At 45.4% G+C, this 16722-nt stretch overlaps 2 protein-coding genes across 4 annotated transcripts in view; one reads left to right on the forward strand and one right to left on the reverse strand.

Moving 5' to 3' along the window:
* mtmr7b (myotubularin related protein 7b) overlaps positions 1-6323 on the forward strand; it is a 10097-nt gene extending 3774 nt beyond the window's left edge. The window contains exons 6-14 of one of the 2 annotated variants that reach the window (XM_046842922.1): positions 27-161; positions 240-372; positions 542-651; positions 904-1029; positions 1343-1392; positions 2163-2363; positions 2474-2608; positions 2718-2844; positions 3711-6323. In XM_046842922.1, coding sequence (XP_046698878.1) covers positions 27-161; positions 240-372; positions 542-651; positions 904-1029; positions 1343-1392; positions 2163-2363; positions 2474-2608; positions 2718-2844; positions 3711-4031 — 1338 coding nt within the window. In that variant the 3' untranslated portion in view covers positions 4032-6323. Of the gene's footprint in view, positions 1-26; positions 162-239; positions 373-541; positions 652-903; positions 1030-1342; positions 1393-2162; positions 2364-2473; positions 2609-2717; positions 2873-3710 lie in introns of both variants that reach the window. The other variant, XM_046842923.1, reaches the window with a different exon arrangement.
* A 786-nt stretch (positions 6324-7109) lies between these two features.
* On the reverse strand, positions 7110-12759 carry vps37a (VPS37A subunit of ESCRT-I). Of its 2 annotated transcripts, none has more exons than XM_046842925.1 (13): positions 12591-12759; positions 12315-12425; positions 11888-11962; positions 11685-11802; positions 11500-11600; positions 10908-11109; positions 10760-10830; positions 10419-10546; positions 10228-10286; positions 10047-10115; positions 9518-9661; positions 9321-9412; positions 7110-7491 (listed from the first exon to the last, which is right to left on the reverse strand). In XM_046842925.1, exons 2-12 carry the CDS (start codon positions 12422-12424, stop codon positions 9332-9334), a joined length of 1158 nt encoding a protein of 385 aa, XP_046698881.1. In that variant the 5' UTR covers position 12425; positions 12591-12759; the 3' UTR covers positions 7110-7491; positions 9321-9331. The 2 variants fall into 2 exon arrangements, with proteins under 2 accessions (XP_046698881.1, XP_046698880.1); XM_046842924.1 differs by having other exon boundaries at positions 12315-12430.
* Between the last annotated feature and the right edge of the window lie 3963 nt (positions 12760-16722).

Here is a 16722-nt window from a genome sequence, read left to right on the forward strand (position 1 = left end):
ATCTCCGCCTCCTACTCCCCCTGCAGGCCGCAGTGTGTCGCAGCAGTCAGCCCCTCTCCGGTTTCAGCACTCGTTCTCCGGAGGATGAACAGATGCTGCAGGCCATCAGGAAGTCCAACCCCGCCAGCGAGTACATGTACGTGGTGGACACGCGGCCGAAGGTGAGAGCTCACGCCAACGCATCAGAGTGTTGTGTAAGTGTGTAGTGTCTAAAAGCTGATGTGTGTGTGTGTGTGTAGCTGAACGCAGTGGCGAATCGGGCGGCAGGAAAAGGCTACGAGAACGAGGATCACTACATGAACATGAGGCTGCAGTTCATCGGCATCGAGAACATCCACGTGATGAGGAGCAGCCAGCAGAAACTTGTTGATGGTGTGTAGTGATGTCATTACCGTGCCGTGACATCATCCTCAAGTGCCTGCAAAAGTGCCTTGCATTAGCATAGAGTTGATAGCATGTTTTTGTGTGTGTGTGTGTGTCTGTGTGTGTGTGTCTGTGTGTGTGTTTGTGTGTGTGTGTGTGTGTAAAACCTACATTGCAGTCGGGGATCTTAGGTCTCCATCGATGGGGGACTTCCTGTGGGGTCTGGAGAATTCCGGCTGGCTCAAACACATTAAAGCAGTGCTGGATGCCGGCGTCTTCATCGCCAAGGTGTGTGTGTGTTTGTGTGTGTGTTTGTGTGTGTGTGTGTGTGTGTGTGTGTGTGTGTGTGTGTGTGTGTGTGTGTGTGGAGACTCAGAGCCTCTGAAAGCTCCATTTAAATGTGTGTGTGTGTGTGTGTGTGTGTGTGTGTGTGTGTGTGTGTGTGTGTGTGTGTGTGTGGGTGGGTGGAGACCAAGACCCTCTGTAAGCCTAATTTCATTGTGTGTGTGTGTGTGTGTGTGTGTGTGTGTGTGTGTTCAGGCTGTAGCAGAGGAAGGGGTGAGTGTGTTAGTGCACTGCTCTGATGGATGGGATCGGACAGCTCAGGCCTGCTCTGTGGCCAGCGTTCTCCTGGACCCATACTACAGAACCATTAAAGGATTTATGGTACAAACACACACACTCGGGTCTAATACGCAACGTTTACACACACACACACACACACACACACACACACACACACACACACACACTCAGGTCTACTACACAACATGTTATACACATAGAGAGAAAATGTATGATATTTCACATTTATGCTAAAACGACACTCAGAAACAAATGATGTCAAAGTGAAGCTCCGCCCACTCTTTGCCTCATTTCTAGCTCCTCGCACCAGGTGGTTTTGGGTTCAAAAGTGCTCTCAGTGTAATAATGTGCAAATCTAACAAACACATCTGGACTTCTGATTGTGTCTCTGCAGGTGTTGATAGAGAAAGACTGGGTATCGTTTGGACACAAGTTCTCACACAGGTTTGAACATCTGTACATTTAAAACATCTGTACATGTAATCATCTGTAAATCTAAATATCTGTATATTCTAAACGTCTGTTCATTCAAAACATCTGTATATCAAAACATCTGTGCATTCAAAACATGTACATGTAATCATCTACTTCAAAATATCTGTACATTTAAAACATCTGTTCATTCAAAACAGCTGTATATTCAAAACACCTGTACATTTAAAACATCTGTGCATTCACAACATCTGTAAATTCACTGTCTGTATTTTGAAACATCCAAACATTGAACCGTGTGTACACCTGAAAATCTGCACCTCAAAACATCTGCTCATCTGAATATTTGCAATTTAAAACATCTGTACACACATCTGCTCATCTAAACATCTGCACATGAAAACATCTGTACCTCAGAACATCTGCATATTAAAAATTCTGTTCATCAAAACATCTGCACATGAAAACAGCCATAACTAAAAACATCTGTACATCCTTATATTTAAATATCTGCAAAACTGAAATCAAAACATCTGCATACTTACACATGTAAACGTCTGTATATTGGAACATCTCAGCATCCTTACCTTTAATTAACTGTACATTAAACCACATCTGTTCACTGGAATATATAAACTGTATATCTTTAACATCTGTACAACACACACCAAAAAAAAAAATTCCATTTTTTCCTTCATTGGAACTGCATAGGACCACATTACACACCTCTGTTAGTTACCATGGTTTCTCTGATATAAACCAGTCATCTGGAACCCCTGCAGGTACGCTCACCTGGATGGAGACCCTAAAGAGGTGTCCCCTGTGATGGACCAGTTCCTGGAGTGTGTTTGGCAGCTGATGGAGCAGTTCCCCTGTGCCTTCGAGTTTAACGAGCGCTTCCTCCTGCAGCTGCACACACACGTCCACTCCTGCCAGTACGGAAACTTCATCTCCAACAGCCAGAGGGAACGTCGGGACCTGAGGTCAGAACGCTCACATGGGAAAAACGTTCGGATCTAACATTCGAATATTGAGCTGTACGTGTGTGTGTGTGTGTGTGTGTGTGTGTGTGTGTGTGTGTGTGTGTGTGTAGGCTACGGGAGAGGACTCACTCAGTGTGGCCGTGTCTTTGGGAAAACAGATCCGAGTTCATCAATCCTCTGTATAGATCAGACCACGGTCAGACTCAGGGTGTGCTGAGACCCCTGACTACACCCTACTGCTTCAAGTGAGTGCAGAAGAAGGAAGGAAAGAAAGAGGGAGAGAGAGAGGAAGGGTAGTTTGTTTAAGTAGTTCTTTAATGTATCTCCTGTGTGTGTGTGTGTGTGTGACTGCAGATTCTGGAAAGGCATGTACAGTTCTTTGGAAAGGGGCAGGGCCTCGTACCAGTCATCCTCCGATTGGCTGACGGCCGTGAAGGAGGAGTCACAGCAGCTGGAGGAGGAGCTTAACACCCACCAGGAGGTACCCCAGAAGACCGGCGATGGACAAGGCATACACACTCGCTGAAACACACTTCTTAGATACACAATTAGCCACGCCCCCTTCTAGGTTGTCATGTTCTGATCTGGCATCCCAACTTTTTTCTGTGAGGGCCACATAATGTTTCCTTTCTTTAATGGGGTCTGTGACTACCGGTATAATTGTGGAGATTTTATTATGATTTAAAATGGTTTTATTTTGCCTGCTAATTGCTTTTTAAGAGCCCATTAAAAGAGCATGTGTATACGGTTGGTGGGTGAATCAAACTAATAATTAGGTTACATTAATAATTAGAGGTTGACTGATAGTGGATTTTATCGATACGATAGCTAGCTATGAAAAATAGTACTGAACTTAATTACAAAAAAAACTACTGATTTATAAACGTGTTAAATTATATAAATATGAATATATTCATTAATAAATCTAATTATATAAACCATAAATTATAAGTAATAAATATAATATAGCGCCCTCTATGCAGTCACATGTCTATAATAAAAAAAAAAAAACGTGGCATCAGCGATTTGCCTCTAGAGGCCGCTCTCGTAATGACAGGGGAAGCCGGAAAAACTATCGGTATGGATTTTTGCTGATATTTCAAGCAATCGGTTTCTCGACCTCAATTAATAACTGAGGAACATTTCAGTTTGAAAGCTAATCTTCATTATCAGATACAGATATGATATGAGAAAAACATTTAAAATGACATTTTGTCTCTCGCATTGTTCAGAGGGCCGTTTCAAATGTGGGAAAAGGAAGGGGAGTGGTTTGGGGAACCCTGGTATATTGATGAGGTTTCATCATAACTGCTCTTCTTCTAACTCTTCTTCTCTCCCCTGCTGTAGAGACTCACTCTTCTGGTACAGGCGAGAAAACCGCAGACGAACGGTGCGACTGAACGTCCGTACCACACGCTGACGAAGGGAAACCAGATCAGCAACCATCAGGATCACGACACCTGCACAAGCCCCGCCCCCGGGACAGAAAAACACACCCCTTCTTTTACATTACCCCTGAAATCACAGATGATGGTTCATAACATCGACGCAGACGATCTGTCGGTCTGCAGCGATCTTGAGTCGGGCGTCGCTGACCTCAGCAGCCACGCCTCCAGCTCGTGCGATGACGCAAAAGACGGCCATCTGGATGAGGCGGCGTACGCCTGAAACAAAAAGGCGGGAAAAAAGGGACCGTCGAAAAGCCGATAACTAGACTGGTGCTTACTGTATATTATATATTTCACCACAAAAACTATTTAAATTTATTTATTAGCATTTTAAAACAATTGTAAATATTTACGAGCACAAACTCCTTCTGTGGGTTTGATTTTAAAACCATCACCCAACAGATCTTTTCAGCCGGTTGCTGCTTCATTCACATATCAGCCAATTTTCCCTGAACCCCCGTCCTGCTGCAAGTAATAATCAGAGACCAGTAGACATGTCCACTAGTTCTTAATGGTCTGTAATGGTTTACTGGACAACATTCATCCGATTCCTCTTGAAGCGAAATCCAAACCAGCTGCACTATATGACCAAATGTTTGTAAAGACCAGAACAGAAGTTTCATACGGTCCGTGTAGATCACTTTCTCTTCAATTCATTCATGTTTAATAGGTTTGGAGATCTTCCACATCTTCCAACTCAGATCTTCATGGAGCTGTGCATTGTGATGCTGGAAGAGTTTTGAGTCTCGTAGTTTAAAAGCCTCAGCATCCAGATAGTGATGAGAAGATCGGATCATTTTAGTGACTCGGTTCCTTCAAAACTGGTTCATCGAAATGAATGAATCTTTTTTTTGAGTCATTTAGTTCAGTTCACTTCATTAATCTCCTGCAAATCGTCTACGGGAGTCACATAAAGAACGAACGACTCGGATCAGAAGAGTCGAGAGGTAAACGACTCAATTCTGTTTCCTGTGCATGACCTACGGATAATTTTTTTGCGACTGGAATCACTCTCTGAGACGACTCGTTCTCCCGAGTCGCATTGAAGAATCGTTTAAAGTGAATAAATCGTTCACTACGTCCAATACACTCGTGTGCCTCTGAGTTTGTGGGAACATTTTGAGGAAGAACTGCATATGAGTGGAAAAGTGGGGTGTCCCAATACTTTTGGCCCTACAGTGTCTGTGCTTCCTAGGTTGATGCTACGAGGAAAAAAAAGCGAACAAAATCTACAAACTAGAACCAGAACCTGAAGTGGCCACGTTGAACATCTCGATTAATTTTACCTCAGAGGAGCGTGTTAGCCTGAGCGCTAACGGGCGTTTGTGGTAAAATAACCAACATATCCATGGTGCTGAAGATCATTTAGGAAAGAACGGTTCTATTCGACGGCATGAAACGGTGCGTGTTCTCACGTAAATATTAGTGTGTGTGTGTGTGTTCTGAAGGTCGTGTTCTGAAGGTCATGTTACCTCAGTAATTCTCTCTCCACAAAACCCGAATACGTTTTTACTGACAAGAACCTCAGTTCAACCTCAGTGTGGTGGACCAGCACTCATCGTCTCCAGTGTGTGTGTGTGTGTGTGTGTGTGGTAAATTTCCAGGAACTTTCCATGGGAACTTCATCTGGGAAATTTTGGAAATATTCCAACTAACCAAAACAATAATTAGAAATGTGAAGAAAATTGATATAAACTGTATCATAAACATTTAGTTTGATTTGCAAACTACAGATTTTAACTTTTTTTATTTTGTTGTAATCGTTCGTTTTGCTGCACACGCACGATTACAACAGAAATGTATGTAATGTTTATGTAATTTACATAAATTAGCATTTTTTGATGTGCAGGATTATAGAAACGGTGTGTGTGACGTCACTAAGGAACGCACGGTGTGTGTAGGGGGCGTGGCCTCAGTAACCCTGTGCAGGTAGACATTTTAACACAGATTACATTCAGTTCAATTGATGTTTGTGTTGCGCTTTAAACAATAAACATCGTCTCAGAGCAGCTTTACACAGATACTGTGGAGAAAAAGAATTAAGATGTTCTTTATAAATCTAATCTGCTTGTTTTAACTCAAAAATTATCCTGCAAGATTTTTATTTATTTTTATTTTTTTGGTTGAAATTCCCAGTTTATTCCTATGAATTCCTGTGGAAAGTTTCTAGTCTTGCTGGAATTTTGCGATGTGGATGTATGCAGAGGAACCTGGTTAGACTTGGTAGAACTTTCTTCAACTCAAATTTAGCCGTTTATTCAACGTTAGCATTAAAGCTGTAGATCATCTTTAGAATACTGCATAAATTCCCAGTTCCCAGTTCCCAAATCTGGCATTAAACCCCACAAGATGGGATTTTACCCAGATGCAGCAGGACACGTGAAATCTTTATATAAACACACATCACTATATTCGTGTGTACACACTACAATACGCTACTGTATGAACTTTGACCCCGATACACTGTATGTTCAAAACCCTACCACCTTCGAATAAACTCATGTATAACGTGTTTATTTTGTTGGTTTTTTTCACCCAAAAGTTTGTGGACACCTGAGCTCTTATAAAAACCTGCACTCTTCTGGGAAGATGTTCCACTAGATTGTGTGCCACAAGGGTGTTAGTATATTCAGGTAGTGATGGAGGTGAGAAGGTGAGGAGACCTGTGGTGCAGTCAGCGTTCATTCATCCCAAACATCTTCAAGCGTTAGAGCTCTATAGCGGAAGATCTTTAAACCTATCTATCTTCATGGAGCTGGCTTTGTGCACAGGGGGGCATTATCATGCTGGAACAGGTTTGGGTCTCCTAGCTCCAAAAGGAACATTATTTTACTCCTGCATAACATTTTGAGGAAGAACCACACATGGCTGGGAAAATCGGATGTTCCAATACTTTTGGTCACACTTTGAATGCTAATTAGCATGTTGTGAGTCAGCGAAGATACAAGATGGCTATCAGAGGAGGAAGCTTGCAAAGGAGCATTAGAAGGAACTGTGAAAGAGCTGAATGATGGAACCTTCTATTGTGAGTGATCAAGACAATGATGATGATTTCTCCTGATGTGAAGGTATTTTAGTGCACCACAAGATGCGTTCTTTCCACAGTTTCTGGAACTTTTCAGGGAACTCTCATGGATTTGAAAAGCTGAATGGACTGGTCCAGAATTGTTCCAGTGCACCAGGGCATCAGAAGATCTGGTAGATGGAACACGGATGCAGGGATTCCTCATCTTCAAAAAAAGGTCCAGTTTGCAGAGGCACAAGGTACAAAAAAAAGCAGACACGTGTGACAGAGTGATACGTGGAAATATTTTATTAGTCTATCAAATTAAATAAACTTATAATACAATTGTCTGATTATAATAAAGATCAACATTATCAAATACAGTATTTCCCCCCGTGGTTAATCCGGCAGCGTCGGCGAAAATGTTCTCATTGGAGTCGAGTGTGAGTGTGAGTGCGGTCCGAACCCAAAGCCATCCATAGACAGTATTTAAAGTGTGCGCTAATGAGAACTCTGCTACAGCCTCGCCCAAACCCGGTCTCAAACCAGACAAACGCCCGGGGGTTCTGTAAGCGCTAAATTCAGCATCAGCTTCCGCCACCTGCAGGAGGAGTTTGGATCTGCGATGCTGCGTGTTTGTGCAATGAGGCGGAGCATTCTGCTTTAGTATGCAAACCTGGAAGCAAAAAGAGTTATACAAAACCAGTGAAACTTTTAAAAAGTTAGAGTATTAGTTAGTTTTACTAGTTATAAAAGAATTAACCAGAACTAAATGCAACATCCATCCATACATCCATCCATCCATCCAACTAATCAGCTTCTATCAATCCATTTACATTACATAACATGTACGTTTAAATCTGCTGCTAATTTAATGACTAATCTTTTAATAGACTAATTAAAACTAATCTCCAATCTAAACAAATATTTCACTAGTGATAAACACCAAATAACCATTTAATTATCACCCGCAAACCTCACTACCAGACTAATCAGCAATTCCTTAACCTAACCTACCAAACCCACTGTCCAGTCTAACCAACCGCCAAACCAACCATAACTACTCACTCAGCATCTAACTATTCATCTAACCGCCAAACCAACCATAACTACTCACTCAGCATCTAACTATTCATCTAACCGCCAAACCAACCATAACTACTCACCGGCATCTAACTATTCATCTAACCGCCAAACCAACCATAACTACCCACCCAGCATCCAACTATTCATCTAACCGCCAAACCAACCATAACTACTCACTCGGCATCTAACTATTCATCTAACCAAACCAACCATAACTACTCACTCGGCATCTAACTATTCATCTAACCGCCAAACCAACCATAACTACTCACTCAGCATCTAACTATTCATCTAACCGCCAAACCAACCATAACTACTCACTGGCATCTAACTATTCATCTAACCGCCAAACCAACCATAACTACTCACCGGCATCTAACTATTCATCTAACCGCCAAACCAACCATAACTACCCACCCAGCATCCAACTATTCATCTAACCGCCAAACCAACCATAACTACCCACCCAGCATCCGACTATTTATCTAACCGCCAAACCAACCATAACTACCCACTCAGCATCTAACTATTCATCTAACCGCCAAACCAACCATAACTACCCACCCAGCATCTAACTATTCATCTAACCGCCAAACCAACCATAACTACTCACTCAGCATCTAACTATTCATCTAACCGCCAAACCAACCATAACTACCCACCCAGCATCCGACTATTTATCTAACCGCCAAACCAACCATAACTACTCACTCGGCATCTAACCGCCAAACCAACCATAACTATCCACTCAGCATCTAACTATTCATCTAACCGCCAAACCAACCATAACTACTCACTCAGCATCTAACTATTCATCTAACAAACCAACCATAACTACTCACTCAGCATCTAACTATTCATCTAACCGCCAAACCAACCATAACTACCCACCCAGCATCCAACTATTCATCTAACCGCCAAACCAACCATAACTACCCACCCAGCATCCGACTATTTATCTAACCGCCAAACCAACCATAACTACTCACTCAGCATCTAACTATTCATCTAACCGCCAAACCAACCATAACTACCCACTCAGCATCTAACCGCCAAACCAACCATAACTACTCACTCAGCATCTAACTATTCATCTAACCGCCAAACCAACCATAACTACTCACTCAGCATCTAACTATTCATCTAACTGCCAAACCAACCATAACTACTCACTCAGCATCTAACTATTCATCTAACCGCCAAACCAACCATAACTACTCACTCAGCATCTAACTATTCATCTAACCGCCAAACCAACCATAACTACCCACTCAGCATCCGACTATTCATCTAACTGACAGAACCACCTATTAGCCAAATAAATAATCTAATTAACCAGAAAACCCCTCACAGCCCTTCCTCACCACCCACTAACTAACCAACCACATATATTTATTTATAGTTTATATTTATACTCACCAGTAGTGATGCTAGTGAGCAGAGGGAAAGTGTCCCTGCAGTGAGATGGACTGCTGAAGTTTCTCCTCTTTCGCTCTTCTACTGTGACAAAGCTACAAACCAAAATCGCAGAAGGTGAGAAAAGGGGCACCTGATCGCTCAGCTCTCTGAAACCCGCCAGCAAAACATCTACACCATCTACAGCACAGAGACCGTACCGTCCGCTTCTCCATGAAGCTGGTGAGAAAGTCATCGATCTCACTCTTTCCTTCCAGAAAGTTCTCCGCTGTCTCCTCAGACACCTCCTCGGCCTGATGGGCAGCGACCTTCAACCTCGCCTGAAGGGCACTCAGGCTGCAGCTCTGAATGAGAGAGAGGAGAGAAAGGAACAAAGTGGGGGAGGAAGGAAAGAGAGAAGAAAAAAGAAAGAAAAGAAAGGATTTTTTAAGAAAGCTATATTCTGAAGAGTAAATAAAAAAAATTTAACTTGGGTGTGTATGTGGTCATGTGTCTGTGTGTGTGTGTGTGTGTGTGTGTGAGAGAGAGAGAAAAAAAATCTCTTGTGGGTGTGTATGTGGTCGTGTGTGTGTGTGTGTGTGTGTGTGTGAGAGAAAAAATCTCTCGTGGGTGTGTATGTGGTCAAGTGTGTGTGTGTGTGTGGGTGTGTATGTGTGTGAGAGAGAAAAAAAAATCTCTCGTGGGTGTGTATGTGGTCGTGTGTGTGTGTGTGTGTGTGTGTGTGTTTACCTCACTGAGCTCGTGCTGTCTCTGCATTTTGGTCTGAAACGCTGACTTCATCTGGGTCAGCTGCTCATACTACGCACACACACACACACACACACACACACACAATGAGCTCATGCTCAAATCACAACAAGAGATCATATGACATGAGTGTGTGTGTGTGTGTGTGTGTGCGCATGCTCACTTTGTACAGTATCTCCTGTCTCTTCCCTTCCAGCTGTGGCTCCAGCTGCAGATTCTTTTCTGTACACACACAAACCACCAGACATTCCACAGTGAGTAGAGTGTGTGTTAATTAAACCACACACACACACACACACACACACACACACACACACACACACACACACACACACACGTGCAGATGTGACTTACTGGCCACAGTGACGATGGTGTTCACCAGGTCTTCTTTATCGCTGGAGACCTGTTTAAGCTGAGGCAGACACGCAAAGTACTCCAGCAGCACATCTTCATTATCGCTCATGTCCTTCAGCTGAGACACACTGCAGCCCCACACACACACACAGTGCAGGGGCAGCTCATTAATTATTCATGAATATGCAAATGAAGTTATAATATGATTATCATATATGACAAATGTGGTTTGTTTCATGATGTAGAATCGCTACATCATCCCGTGTCTAATTTGCATATCAGGTGATGACAGCACACTCAGTAGGCCCCGCCCAGTTTACGCAGGTAGGGCCGTGCATTACCTCATCTCAGAAAGTTCCAGAAACGAGTCGGGGATTTCGGGCATCTTGTAGATGTATCCGTTCAGTCCAGTCTGTGAAAGACGTGATCGCATGATTAAGGATGCGGAGGGGGTTTGGGGGAGGGGCTTAAAGAAGAGCAGCGCAGTACCTGTGAGTCGGACATGGGGACAGGGAGTGGGAGGTCTGAGATCAGCCCATATGGAACAGGAGGACGGTTCTGCACCTGCTGTGGGTCGGATCCCTGGGGTGGTGGGAGAGGGGCGGCGACGCCGGGGCGCTGGGGGTCCTGGCTTGGGAAAGCGGGGACGAAATGAAAGTTCTGCGCAGGGTACGGCGGCGGCTTGTACATGCTGGAGGGAGGGAAACCGTTAGAGAGAGAGAACCAGATGTTACCGTAGTACACATGATTTAGTTTTCGTAAAACACCTACATACCTCGTTCAGTGTATGACATCATTATAAACTACTCATTTTACATGATTAAGGAATGCACAGTGCCTGTAGGGGGCGTGGCCTCAGCAACCCTGCAGGAAGTGCGCGTGTGCACGCGAGTGATGAAAGTGCAGGTGGAAATTCAACTCAAATTACATTCAATCTGGTTGTTTTAACTCAAATTATCCTGCAAGATTTATCCCCCCCCCAACTACATTTATGTTCCCTGTCGTTCCACACAAACCTGCAACTTTGTACATTTGCAGTCTTGAAAATTCCCGGAATTTTGCGTCCCTAGGGAATACTCACAAAGGGAAGGACGGGCCTCCGGACATCAGGACCGGCGGACTTTTCCAGAACTCATCCAGCAAGCTCTGGATCACTTTCCCGAGATCCGAGTGCATCCCGAACTGCAGCCGAGACGAGAAAGTGAGACGTGATTGTTTATAAAGCGTCATGTGTGAGCGTGAGAGAGCGCGCTGGAGATTACGTACGTTGGTGATCAGGGGGCTGGTGACCACGGTGCCGTTGTTCCCGTCCACCGCGTGATGACCGAGTGGAGGGTACACCGTCACGACGGGCTTCTCTTGAGGGAACTGCGGTGGAAGCAATCTGCGTAGAATTTTTTTTTTTTTAAGTTTTGGCACCCCGAGTCGTATCAAGGTCAGGATTATGAGGGGAAACTATTCTTACTCACATGTTGACGCTGATGGTTGAGTTGTTGACGGTGAAAGGAATCCGGTACTCAACATCTTTCTGGATCTCAGCGATGCTGGTATGCCGGGGTCATTGTATCAACACACACACACACACACACACACACACGCGGTCCAGTGATTAAGAGTTTCCAGTCCCATCTAAACCGCATTCCACATCAAATTTATCGCTGTCATCTAGACATCATTCAAACACATACTGTTCCAGAAGGTCTAAGGTTTAGGTACGGTCTCAAGTGTGTGTGTGTGTGTGTGTGTGTGTGTGTAAAACAGTGGTCAGGAAGTGTGTATACAAGGCCCAGGTGTGACAACAGAGTGATCAGTACACACGATAAGACTTTAATCCGGCAGTGGAAACGGAAGCTGGGGGTTTCCAGGCACGAGGACATGCGAGTCAGGGGTTCTTACGTGGAATGCGCGGCTTTGAGCGACTCGATCTGCCGCTGCCTTTGTTTCTGCAAGCTGTTGAGAGGCGGAATCGCTCCGGAGCCCTTCGACAACGGGAAAATCCAGTTCATCCTGATCTCTCACACACACACACACACACACACACACACACACACACACACACACACACACACACACACACAGAGAGAGAGAGATATCTTAGCCAAATTATGCTAGCGACTTAGCATCACCAATCGCTGTCTCATTCAGCTAGTCAGCATTTTCTCCAAAACTCACCTGACATCCGGTGGAAACTCTTAGAAAGACCATGAACCTGTCTCCGTCTCTTTTCCGGACATGTCCGTGTCAAACCCGCACGTCACAGCGCATCACTCACGTGTCTCTAATAATAATCACCACAGGTGAGCGCGACGCGCACGTCAAAATACAGGCCGGAAAACAAACAAGCGCCGACGCATACGTTTTGCGTCACAGCCTCTCTCAAGACCCGCCTGCGCTGCGATTGGCTAGTTAACCAATCAATCAAACAACAAACCCCGCCCCCGTCCCAATGCAGTTAAAAACCGACAGCGACTCTGTCATCCTGATTGTGATTTTATTCTGGGAAGTTTAGAGTTTAAGAATAGTTACGCTAAAAATAATTATATGTACAGTATTGTTTTATGTTTTAGTTTCCAAGTTTTTATATCAACACTATATGGACAAAAGTATTGGGACACATGACCTTTCATGTGGTTCTTCTCCAAACTCCAAATCTCCATCTATCTTTTTCAGGTTTAATATAAATTCTCCACACGTAATTTTCTTTTCCTTCTGACGTCCATGAAGGTCAGCGTTCAGCATAACGATGACCCAGCTCAGGTTGTACACGGTATGATTCAGGCTGTATGGCTGTCCGTTACACCTCAGATACTGGTGAACAAATGTAATTAAAAACAGGTTTTGAATCTCCATTTTATCTTCAGGCCATAACGTTTCTAGAAACAACAGGAGAGCACAATCCACAGACAATGATTTAAAGTCAAAGTACTTCATGTAGGCTTTTACTGTGGCCTTGGCTAAACTCTGGTCCTTACTCAGGTGTGGGACCATCTCCGTCATTTTACTGTAAAACAAGTATATTACTGTAGCACAGGGTTAGGGTTGATTGTGGGTGGTTGTTGTTGGTTTGGGGGTGTTAGGGTTGGTTTGGGGTGGTTGGTGTTGGGTTGGGGGTGTTAGGGTTGGTTGGGGGTGGATGGTGTTGGGTTGGCGGTGTTAGGGGTTTGTTAGGGTTGGTTGGTTGTGGTTGGTGTTGGGGGTGGTTGGTGTTGGGTTGGGGTGTTAGGGGTTTATTCACAGTTGGTTGGGGTGGTTGGTGTTGGGTTGGGGTGTTAGGGTTGGTTGGGGTGGTTGGTGTTGGGTTGGGGTGTTAGGGGTTTATTACGGTTGGTTGGGGTGGTTGGTGTTGGGTTGTGTTAGGGGTTTATTCACGGTTTATTGGGGTGGTTGGTGTTGGGTTGGGGTGTTAGGGTTGGTTAGGGGTGGTTGGTGTTGGGTTAGGGGTGTTAGGGTTGGTTGGGGTGGATGGTGTTGGGTTGGCGGTGTTAGGGGTTTGTTAGGGTTGGTTGGTTGTGGTTGGTGTTGGGGGTGGTTGGTGTTGGGTTGGGGTGTTAGGGGTTTATTACGGTTGGTTGGGGTGGTTGGTGTTGGGTTGGGGTGTTAGGGTTGGTTAGGGGTGGTTGGTGTTGGGTTGGGGTGTTAGGGTTGGTTGGGGTGGATGGTGTTGGGTTGGCGGTGTTAGGGGTTTGTTAGGGTTGGTTGGTTGTGGTTGGTGTTGGGGGTGGTTGGTGTTGGGTTAGGGGTGTTAGGGGTTTATTCACGGTTGGTTGGGGTGGTTGGTGTTGGGTTGGGGTGTTAGGGTTGGTTAGGGGTGGTTGGTGTTGGGTTGGGGTGTTAGGGTTGGTTGGGGGTGGATGGTGTTGGGTTAGCGGTGTTAGGGGTTTATTAGGGTTGGTTGGTTGTGGTTGGTGTTGGGGGTGGTTGGTGTTGGGTTGGGGTGTTAGGGGTTTATTACAGTTGGTTGGGGTGGTTGGTGTTGGGTTGGGGTGTTAGGGTTGGTTGGGGTGGTTGGTGTTGGGTTAGGGGTGTTAGGGGTTTGTTAGGGTTGGTTGCTTGTGGTTGGTGTTGGGGGTGTTGGTTGGTGTTGGGTTGGGGTGTTAGGGGTTTATTACGGTTGGTTGGGGTGGTTGGTGTTGGGTTGGGGTGGTTGGTGTTGGGGGTGTTGGTTGGTGTTGGGGGTGTTGGTTGGTGTTGGGGGTGGTTGGTGTTGGGTTGGGGTGTTAGGGTTGGTTGGGGTGGTTGGTGTTGGGTTGGGGTGTTAGGGGTTTATTACGGTTGGTTGGGGGTTAGGGTTGGTTGGTGTTGGGTTGGGGTGTTAGGGTTGGTTAGGGGTGGTTGGTGTTGGGTTGGGGTGTTAGGGTTGGTTGGGGTGGTTGGTGTTGGGTTGTGTTAGGGTTGGTTGGTGTTGGTTGGTGTTAGGGTTGGTTGGTGTTGGGGGTGTTGGTTGGTGTTGGGGGTGGTTGGTGTTGGGTTGGCGGTGTTAGGGGTTTATTAGGGTTGGTTGGTTGTGGTTGGTGTTGGGGGTGGTTGGTGTTGGGTTGGGGTGTTAGGGGTTTATTACGGTTGGTTAGGGGTGGTTGGTGTTGGGTTGGGGTGTTAGGGTTGGTTGGGGTGGTTGGTGTTGGGTTAGGGGTGTTAGGGGTTTGTTAGGGTTGGTTGCTTGTGGTTGGTGTTGGGGGTGTTGGTTGGTGTTGGGTTGGGGTGTTAGGGGTTTATTACGGTTGGTTAGGGGTGGTTGGTGTTGGTTGGTGTTAGGGTTGGTTGGGGGTTAGGGTTGGTTAGGGTGGTTGGTGTTGGGTTGGGGTGTTAGGGTTGGTTAGGGTGGTTGGTGTTGGTTGGTGTTAGGGGTTTATTCACAGTTGGTTGGGGTGGTTGGTGTTGGGTTGTGTTAGGGTTGGTTGGGGTGTTAGGGTTGGTTGGTGTTGGGGGTGTTGGTTGGTGTTGGTTGGTGTTGGGTTGTGTTAGGGTTGGTTGGTGTTGGTTGGTGTTGGGTTGGGGTGTTAGGGTTGGTTGGGGTGGATGGTGTTGGGTTGGCGGTGTTAGGGGTTTATTAGGGTTGGTTGGTTGTGGTTGGTGTTGGGGGTGGTTGGTGTTGGGTTGGGGTGTTAGGGGTTTATTCACGGTTGGTTAGGGGTGGTTGGTGTTGGGTTGGGGTGTTAGGGTTGGTTGGGGTGGTTGGTGTTGGGTTGGGGTGTTAGGGGTTTGTTAGGGTTGGTTGCTTGTGGTTGGTGTTGGGGGTGTTGGTTGGTGTTGGGTTGGGGTGTTAGGGGTTTATTACGGTTGGTTGGGGTGGTTGGTGTTGGGTTGGGGTGTTAGGGTTGGTTGGGGGTTAGGGTTGGTTGGTTGGTGTTGGGTTGGGGTGTTAGGGTTGGTTGGGGTGGTTGGTGTTGGGTTGGGGTGTTAGGGGTTTATTCACGGTTGGTTGGGGTGGTTGGTGTTGGGTTGGGGTGTTAGGGTTGGTTGGGGTGGTTGGTGTTGGGTTGGGGTGTTAGGGTTGGTTGGGGTGGTTGGTGTTGGGTTGGGGTGTTAGGGTTGGCTGTGGGTGGTTGGTGTTGGGTTGGGGGTGTTTGGTGTTGGGTTGGGGGTGTTAGGGGTTTGTTAGGGTTGGTTGGTTGTGGTTGGTGTTGGGTTGGGGGTGGTTGGTGTTGGGTTGGGTGTAAGCCTTTCCTCTTTGACCAGCTCTCTTAATTGGTGTGTCTTTTCCCACAACCATATTTCATGAACACACATCACTTTTTTAGCTGATAGCTCGAGAGTGTGTCACTTTTGTGTGTTGTGTATTAATAGTGATAACACATTACAGCATGAGATGCGCTTAAAATTATTTGCCCCTATATCAGGTTACACCTGGGGTGGAGTGAGGGGGGGGGGTGGTAAATGCAACAATATGTATATAAGTTAAGGGTGTAAACTGCTACCATAGCAACGACACACACAGTCATGGACGTGAGGCGTTGTTGTAACATTTCAATGATCTTTATTTAACCAGTAACCTTTGATCTGTAACCGGAAACTGAGAATCGTCTTCTCTAATGAGCTTCTCAGACACTGCTCTATTCCCCTCACATCCTCTTTATGTGGAAGAGCAGAGGAATTGTGGGTGTTGGTGGTAGGAGGCTTGTCTTCATCTGGGCTTTAATGTCTGGCTTTTACTCTGAACGCATGTATCGGAGTTTCTTTGATAGAATTATAGAAGATCTCTAAATAAATGGAGAAAGGATTGATATTATCCCCATCCATTTTAGTCAGGTTCCATATAAATTCTTCACATGTCATTTTCCTTCTTTTGTGGCCTCCGTGAAGGTCA

Source organism: Silurus meridionalis, chromosome 28 (genome assembly GCF_014805685.1).
Source record: "Silurus meridionalis isolate SWU-2019-XX chromosome 28, ASM1480568v1, whole genome shotgun sequence".
In the NCBI taxonomy this organism is placed as follows: domain Eukaryota; kingdom Metazoa; phylum Chordata; class Actinopteri; order Siluriformes; family Siluridae; genus Silurus; species Silurus meridionalis.